The sequence below is a fragment of the Manis javanica genome, chromosome 13 (assembly GCF_040802235.1).
Source record: "Manis javanica isolate MJ-LG chromosome 13, MJ_LKY, whole genome shotgun sequence".
Lineage (NCBI taxonomy): Eukaryota > Metazoa > Chordata > Mammalia > Pholidota > Manidae > Manis > Manis javanica.
Window position 1 is genome coordinate 57,647,366 of NC_133168.1, and position 9,321 is coordinate 57,656,686.

Below are 9,321 nucleotides of genomic sequence, written 5' to 3' on the forward strand. Positions count from 1 at the left end.
ATTGTGTGTGGAGTGTGTGTGTGTGTGTGTGTGTACATAAGTACATACACAGCCACAAATAGATAATGGATGTGTTAGGTATGCACTATAAAGGTCTTGAGAAATTTAACTGCTGATAAAGTCCAAAGAGCAGGATGTTTTATTTTGTCAGTACCAGACAAGTCGGTGCTACAGGTGGGCCCTTAGCATGTGTGTGTATTGTCGTCATCTCACAGAAGTCCATGCAATCTTTTTTTTTATAGCAAGCTTGTGTAAATCATTTCTTTTATCACAGAGTCCCAAACATTTTCAACTCCCAATAGAAGGGCCCTGTTCAGGCCACAGAGTTCTAGTCTGCAGTTGATAAAATGCTGCTGAAGTAACTTGTTATTTCCAGTGGTGGACTGTGTGAATCGTTGTTGACCCCGTGCCTGCCATTTACCCCTCATTGCTCTCCCCCAGCCTCCAACTCTAGCCTCTGTTCTCCAACTCTACTGAGAGAATGGTTTTGTTTGGTTTTAATAATTTCTTAAGGTCAATCTGATTAGGAAGTTACCGTGCCTTTTTACCACTAAGAACCACAGGTAACTGGTCTCTCCGGAATATACTTTTTGTTTGTGCTCACAACCCTAGAATTAATAAATTTAGAATTCTCTATATTTAGGACAATATCTAATGCTAACTCAGACAGAGGACTTTAAATTAAGCCTGCACTTGGCTACTTAGTATCTCTTTGAGTTTAGGCAATCTACTCTAGCTTGCTGAGCTTCAGTTCCTCCTATCTGAAGTGGGGATAATAATAATGCCTCCTTTGCAGTGTTGCTGTGAGGGTTAAATGAAATGCTTCATGTACTCTTGTAGCACAGAGCCAGACCGTTGGTGAGCACTTAGTAAAATGTCCCAGTCAACTTCATTATAGTCATTGCTACGAACACTTGACCTCTGTCCCGGTCTCTATGCTTCCTAGCAGTTGCCTGCGTATCTTTGAATGTTTGAGAATTGCAGTGAGTTGAGTCTAGGATGGAGACTGGAAGTGCAGCATTTTCCCGTGGTCCTTGGATATTTGAACTGACATCCTGAAATGCCCTCAAGTGGGCATGGCATGTGAGACCTTTTAATTCTCAGTGCCTTAGAGCAGAAGTAGGCAGTGTTGCAAGAAGCTCTTATTCTTCCCATTTTTGGCATAAAAATCCCCAAGGTTATAATTTATGTCTTTGGCTATTAACATGCCCCATCCATTCAACCAATGTACAATTTTGGAATGCTTTCCCCACTGCAGACAGTGTGCTAGACACTGGCCTACAAGGATGGATAAGACATGATTTCCTGCCATCAAGGAGGGAGTCTCATGAGCAATTGCATTAAGAGATTTCCCTGTATGTACCATATACATTTCCCTTTCTAATGTATAAGGAGCAGGCTGGCCCCACTGCTGACAGGTGAAGAGCCATGGTCTGACTGATGGCAGTGAGCTGCACATTCTGAATTAGAAGGCTCTTAGGAGTATGTCCCCTCCTGATAGCATTTTCTAGCACTGGAGCTCCCTGTCCCCACATAGAGCAGCACTGTGGCTGTTATACACATTGCCCAGGCAGATCCTGGACATTCTGCTTCTTTGCCAGTGATTTGAACCCTAGTCCTTCTGTATAAACTAGGGTGACATCTTTTCCTTTCAAGCTCTAGATGTTGATAAATAATGGAGGAATGGTGTTGTGACTTTTAGGAGCCAAGTACATAACAAGACACTGAACTCCTTTTAGAAAACCACTTACAGGTAAGATGCAATTCTGGCTTCTAAATTAGATGTGGTGATGGCTGAACGACGGAGACAAGGACAGTTAACATAGTAATTTTGGCTGTGGTGTAATTCTGGGCTAGTACCAAGACAGACCTGACTTCTTCATGATGGGACTTGGTGGTGGATGAGAGTCTGTGACTACAGACCAGTGTTGTTGGCTCAGTCTCCCTGTGCCACACACAGAAATTAGGGCAGTAAGTCCTGTGTGATCACAGGCTGGTTTTGAGCATGTATTGGCTTGGTCATTTGAGTTTGGATGTCTATTTTGTAAACCTGGTAGCACCTTCCAAAAAAGGAATTTAAAGCGAGTATTTAACAAGGTTGAACTTAAAGTACATGCCCCACTGACCATAGTTAGTAATGCATCATTACTCTAAAAGAACAAGTTGAGGATGTGTGGTATCTATTGTGATTCTTATATTTATCCAAATGATAAAATGTTTGCTTATAATTGAGAGATGAGCCATTTTTTTAATCCCTTTTGTAGACAAAAGGTGATTTTTCTTGATGGTCACTCTCAGCACTGTGTCTTCTGTGCACAGGGAGACTCATGCACCTGTACGCGGTATGCGTGGACTGCTTGGAAGGGGTTCACAAGATCATCTGCATCAAGTGTAAGTCGCGGTGGGACGGCAGCTGGCACCAGCTGGGCACCATGTATACCTATGACATCCTGGCCGCCTCTCCCTGTTGTCAGGTTGGTATTGCCTCCCCGGGTGAACAGTGAATGATGCCAGGCTTCTCTCTCCCAGTGAATGAAGAGGAGTTAGAGGCAGCACTGCAGTTACTGTGGGAGAGGGTGAGGCATGGAGAAGATGTTTCTCTAGTTAGCAGTCACAGAGCTAACCCAAGGTGCAGGAATGATGGCTGGCTTACCATAGTGTGGCGCTACCGTGATGGGATTACTATACAGCCATTAAAAAGGGGCATTGTAGAATAATGTAAAATTATCTGGGAAGTGTTTTCAGTGTAATGAGTCAAAAAAGTAGGTTAGAAAATGCTATAATCGTATGCTTCTAACTTGTAAAAGTGAACATAGGAAGGGATCTGCTAATCTGCTATCAAAGGCTGATGGGGTGCTGAGTGATTCCTTTAGTTTTCTTTTGCTTATGTTTTCTTATTGACATATGCTAAGCTTCCAGTAAGAAGGTGGTATTTTTTAAAAAAAAGAAAGTTTCAGTTGACAGGATATTCTTTTTGTTTTCTTTCTCTGGATAATGCAGTTACCCAAGAACTGCCTGCCTTGTGCAGTGGTTGAGATTGGCATGAAAGATTCGTAATTCCTAAAGGAATGTTAAAAGGATGCATTTTCTAATAATAAGAGAGCATCCAAAATTTAGCTGTCATCAGGAAAAGAAGGAAGTATTAATGTGTGAAAACACATTAAATAAGTCCATGGAAACACAGGAAACAAAACAAAAAATCCTTGGCAATATCTTGGTTTATTTCCAAGCTCTTGGGGAAAAGAAAGCATTTGTTACATAATTCCTTAATATTCCTGAGAAACTTCCCTTTGCTCTTGAGTGTGTAAGCCTGTTTTTTAATGTAAGTAACTTTATTAGTTACTATATAGTTTTGCATCTTTAGCTTTACGGTTTGAGTTTTGTGAAGAGAACATCCTTACTATTAGCAGTTTATTCAGATGATAACCCTTGTCAGCTGAATTAAAAGTTGGCAGAGTGGGATTTCAGCTATACTTCATTTATACTAGTGATCTCAGACATAGAGTCGTGATGGACCCAAATGGCCATCCATAGCCTGTTGTTTGATTCCAGCTAGGACTACCTTTACGCTATTCTAGTACTTTGACCACATTTCCATTATGAAACGGCCTTGGAAATGAGATATTCCTTCTAAGTCTTTTGGTTATTCCCGGTAGCGTTTTGTAATACTCACTGTGCCTTCATGCCAGCTCTTGAGAGGAACAAAGGGGAGTGGCTTTTCTCTCCTGACACAGACCCCCGAGAGGAGTCTCTTTTAAAGAAACAAGAAAGTAAAAGAATGTTTGGGCCTGGTCCTCACAAGAATATTAGTGCTTGAAGGGAGCTGGGAGATCCAGTGTAGCCTCCTTATTGTCCACGTACAGTGGAGGCCTAAAAGTCTGGGCTGTTTTACCCAGGTCTACACAAACATGTCGCAGCCATGACTAAAAACTCTGACTCTGGGTGTTGGTGTTCTTAATACTACACCACTGAAAGGCAGTGGGATTAGTTCCTTATCTTCAGGGGTAAAAGCAGAGTGGCATCCTGCCACACCCAGCCTGTTGGTGCTCACTGTGTATTTCTTCCTTAAAAGAATTTGAGGTCAGAGCTTTATTTTCTGGCCTCCTACTAAAATGGGAAACATGTTTGTTTACTCTTCGGCCTTTAAAAGAAATCAACTATATTCACCGTGAAGGTGTAAGTAAGTATTAGACAATACTAAGGAATCACTAAGACTGAGCCAAAAATAAGCAGTGATTAGTTATTAGAAAGAAATAACAGATTAGAGAATGATTAAAAGAGAAGTTTGCTCGGAACCTCACTTTTAGTGTTGTTGAGAGGGATTAGTCAGGGAATTTATCTCAGGTTGTAGAAAGGTTGTCCATGTAATGCTTGGGGGTAAGTAAGCTATTTTGGTTCAAACCTTAGCCTTCCTACCTTACCTATGTGGTGTCGTGGGAATGCTGCTTTGTCTCTGCATGCCTCAGGTTTGTCATCTGAAATTCACATATTGCTACCTACAACACAGGACTCTTTTGAAGACAAAATGAGGTTATACTTTACTGTTGTAGTTTCAAATGAATCTAAATTGAGAGTCTGTTGTAGTCATCATTTCTGGCGATTGCTGTAAGTTCTTGCGCCCATTGCTAAAAGCCTCTAGTGTTGTGCTGTCAGAGAGAGGCCTGGGGCATGAATGAGGATACAGAGTGCAGGTAGGTTCCAGAAACCTCAGGATAAACATAGTACTCTTTCCTAGGTTATTAATTTTACTGGAGTATTTTAGGGAAATTTTATTTTTACATCAGAGAAAACAAAAATGTTGTAAAGAGTAGAGTGAAAAATGTGCATGGAATTTAAAAAATAAGCTCAAAGGAGTTTAATGCAGGTTTGGATGAGGAAAATCAGCTTCAGCCACTCTTTAAAATCCAGGGGAAAGAGGCTTCCTATTGTTTGGGGAAGTAGTGGAGACATTCAGGCAGTGCGAGTGTAGAATTTTCTTCGTACTAGTAGGTGAAACTACTAGCAGTGCTCACATCAGGGGAAGTATTAGGAGGCATTCATCTTTCAGATTGATGAATAATTGAATTTATGTCTTATGCTTATGCTTTGCACAATCTGTTTTTGGCAATAAAAGGGCTGCTTTACTAAATTGCTCAGTTTCCCAGATACAACAGTCTTGCGTTTTGGCCTGGATGGCTTTGACAGTGGCGTGAGGATGAAGGGTGTGGTGGCTTACTGCGTCTGTGTTTTGCCCCCAGGCCCGCCTGAACTGTAAGCACTGCGGGAAGCCTGTGATAGACGTGCGGATTGGGATGCAGTACTTCTCCGAGTACAGCAACGTCCAGCAATGTCCACACTGTGGGAACCTGGACTACCATTTCGTGAAGCCATTTTCCTCCTTCAAAGTTCTTGAAGCTTATTGATGAAAGCTTTGCTTTAGTAATAGCTATTTTATTGATATTATTACTTTATTACATATCTTTTATAGGGAAACATTCTGTGACATTAATTTCTTTTCTAATTTAAAGGAGAGTTCCTTTGCGTATGTGTGCCACTAAAATGGGGCTGCCCCCTGCCCTCCTTTGACTCCTGAGTGTTAGTCTGTGGTCATGACCAGAGCCCAAATGGGTAATCCTGTGAGTTTGGGGTAGCAGTTCCCTATCACTAAGAATCTCTCATGCAGTTTTTAAGGTGGTGGGAGGATGGAGTGGATTTAGGAAAAGGATTATGTGGTTGTAAACTAAGAGCATGGTAGGAAACTCTTTTTAAAGTGTTAACTGACTGGAGACTCACCTTTGGTCTTTTCTGGGCCTTGGGAAGAACACGTGACAAATGAATGTAAGTCTGTGCCTGGGGAGCTGATAGTGCATGAGTCCATCTTGGTGTAGCCTCCTGCAGTGCACACTGACCTGCAGTTTACCCTCACAGATGATTTGCAGGTAGACATGAGTGCTGTTCTATCTGTTGTAATTTAGCAGTTTCATGCTGAAAATGATACCCAAATTATTAGACATATGAAAGCTTTTGGTGTTGCAAGTAATTTTTAGATAAGCTGACCTTTAACAATATACTAAATGAATTTGGAAATGCTGTACACTGACCCAAGAGGGCAGAAAGGTAAGAACCTGTCATTTGAATTGTGTCTTTGAAGTTGGTCAAATGGGCTCTTAAGGAGAATCCATGAATAAACTGATTTGGGTGGTACTGATTTATGTAGGTTGCACTTTTAAAGCACCATTTGATGTCAGATTCTTCTCACAGGTAAATCTCACAGCCACAGACCTAACTTTAATGGTGAAGTGTGAGTTTCAGAACCAGTCATTTCCATGCTTATCGTCCCCAAAATTGCTTATGGCCACAATTTACCCATTTAATGCTAAGTTTCCAAAAAATGATTTGACCCTAACATGGAAAGGAAAAAAATTGTTTGTGAGGCTAGAAGGGAAATAATAATTTTAATATGTCTTTTTAAAATGTGTTTCATTTTGGGAAATCCCTGATCATAATGTATAGCAATATATTTGAAAATAGATCATTCTGAAGATCTATCCTACCATTGGTGAAAAAAGATAATTTGTATAATTGATTAGGCACAGATTTGGGTTTTCCAAAATACAACCTTCTGTTCATTACATACAGCTTGGTGAATTAAATAGACTGACACCCCATACCCTTACAGAATTGGAATTGGAATATGATTTCTCAAAAATGAACTTATAATTTAAAGTATAATACACATATGCTAAAAGAATGGTGAAATCTTTTATGGGTAGCAAAATTTGGGGTTATATAAATAACATTTTATATTGCTCATTTGGTTTATACTATTTTTTTTTCTTCTCAGAGAAACAGTTGTTTTTCTTTCAGTACAGTTTAGGCATTATTAGAAGTGAGTTTCAATTCTGCTATATGAAAAAGTTGATGTTTTGTTTGAAGCAACACAGCATTAAAGGACCAATATACTGAGTAATATTCTTCATTCAGTTTGGATGATTGTAATTTGGTTTAACATCTACTTTGGTGTTGATGATCTGAAAAATATTTCACAGTGCAGGAAAATGCTCAATGCCTATAAGAAGCAGGAAATTTGTTACTGGTCTAACAGTATTTGATGCAACTAAAAGAGGTCTGTAGGATATAGCCCTTGCAAATTTGTCTTTAATACACAAAGCTGTAATTGTGAATTAACCATTTCCCTATTGATTGTCTCATGTACTTAAGTATAAAAATTGTAAGTTTCTCTTCAGAGTACCATTTCAATTTTATTTCTGAATTTAAAATGAATAGTAAGATATTTGCAATGCTGTTCTTTAACTCACATAAATTTTTACAGAGAAACCTGCTTTTATTATTGTTCTGAAGCTTAAAGTTATGCGTCAGTCTCATTCAGCAAGCTCCTCAATCTAAAACTGCTTTGAGTGTAGTGTTGCGCTCAGTATTTTCTCCTTATATTGTTTTCTAGTCTCTGAAAAACAAGTGTGATGAGGTTGCACTGTAATTGGATAAAATTTGCTTTTGGCCTTGATTTTAATGATAGAGATAGGATTCTGCAGGTATGTAAGAGGAGAGGCATAGGTATCATGTCTGAGAATGTCATTTGTCTTTAAGGCATTGCATTCTTGTCTAAAGTGGAAAATTTGGCTGAGTTGAGAATAAAATACTATTTAGTATGCAACAGTGTGAAGAATAAAACTTAATTTGGAAATCTGTTGACCTTAGCATTTTCTTGACGCTTTCTCAAAGCGCTTTGCACTGAGCACCTTGATGGAGATAGGAGTATGTCAAAAAAGATGATTATTTTTGTTTTGGTTTGGATATTAAAGGATGTTAGTCACCCAAGAGATCCATTTTCTGTTTTTCTGATACTGTTCAATAACATGAACCACTTGTAAGTGACCAATAATTTTTCAAAGTGATTTTCTTCTACACTGAGTTACAGACCTTGAACAAAGAAAGTAATCTGCTTTAGTTTAGTGAGAAGACTTTGTGATGGTCTCATAATTTTCTCTTCAGGCCATCTCATTTCTCAACTCTCTTCTGGTTGCATCTGAAGCAGTTGATATATTGGGCTTATACCTTAAAAGATAGATATTGACCATGAAATTGGGGGTTGGGGGAGTTATCCCATTCTAGTTAAGAAAGAGCTTTCCTCAGTCTTTAATTTCCAGTTTTGTAAAAGAAGTTCATTTTCAGAATAAAAAAGTGTTTTCATGTCTGTTTGGGAGAAATGAACTCATCAAGAAAGACTATTATTACCAGGTGTTTAAATCCTAAAACTAACAAATACTCTGATACATAATTTATCAGGCCACCAAAACAAACTTGCTGAGATTTTTTGTTTTGTCCTGTGAGACAAATGCCTAACATACAGTCTGTTCTTCTGTGCCCAGGTTGGTAGCTCCAGTTTGCTTTACTCTTTAGTCTCACCGTAGCAGCTGCTGAGTGATTTTAGGCGGAGGCCGGGGAAGGTGAGGAGAGAGAGCTCTTGGTCAGTGTGCTGGTTCCTGCCATAGGTGCTGCCTGACCCCCTCCTCTCTGTGTCCTGTTGGTTTTATTGTCATCCCAGGTAACCGAAAGGAAAATTCTGAATGGGCATCGTTAAAACAAACTCAAACACATTCTCGTCAGTGAAGATTTCTTGTCAAGATAAGATGTCTTGGATCGCACTTTTGTTGAGGGAAGACAGTGTAAATAGTTCAACAATGTTGATAAAATTGGAACATTTGCTTATGGCATTGTGTGTGGTGTTAGAAAGTTTCTGTTTGTGAAATGTATGTATTAAAAATAATAAAATTTCAGAAACATTGTGTTTTCTCTTTAGTGTGCCATTTTATTTCTTGTCAGGATTCAAGGTTTTTGAGTTTGAGATTGGTGAGAAAAAACAGTAGGGAAGATTTTGAGATTTTAATCACTATTCAGGTAGCCATTTTAAAAGCACTCAGGCAGCTAATAAAAACTACGAACTTTTTTGTTTGAAAGTGGTATTCACATGCAACAAAATAAACATGCTATTTAACAAAGTTGGTTCCATATGGATAGTACAAAATTACTGTTCTGGTTATCAGGAATTCTATTGATAGAGAATCCCGTTCTACAAATATTTTCTTTGATTCCTAGGCCTATAACAATTTTCATAATGAAAAGACTTGATTATATGCTTGATTATAAGAAAATGAAAACAGTTTTAATTAAGCTTTTTGCTGACTTTTTGTACTGTGATCAAGTATAGTTTATCTTTAAAATCTCCTTGTCCCCTTCATTTAAAATATCATTCCCTATGAATGGACTGAAATGCACAAAAACATTAGAACACATGAAAAGATGTGGAAATATGGGTTAGGC

The 9,321-nt window shown here is 38.8% G+C and overlaps 1 protein-coding gene across 2 annotated transcripts in view; it reads left to right on the forward strand.

Annotated features, from left to right (window-relative positions):
* Positions 1 to 8,788, forward strand: part of HECA (hdc homolog, cell cycle regulator) — a 47,110-nt gene extending 38,322 nt beyond the window's left edge. For both annotated transcript variants that reach the window (XM_037022033.2, XM_073219675.1), the window contains exons 3-4: positions 2,320 to 2,474; positions 5,238 to 8,788. In XM_037022033.2, coding sequence (XP_036877928.1) covers positions 2,320 to 2,474; positions 5,238 to 5,402 — 320 coding nt within the window. In that variant the 3' untranslated portion in view covers positions 5,403 to 8,788. The remainder of the gene's footprint in view (positions 1 to 2,319; positions 2,475 to 5,237) is intronic.
* The last annotated feature ends 533 nt before the right edge of the window (positions 8,789 to 9,321 follow it).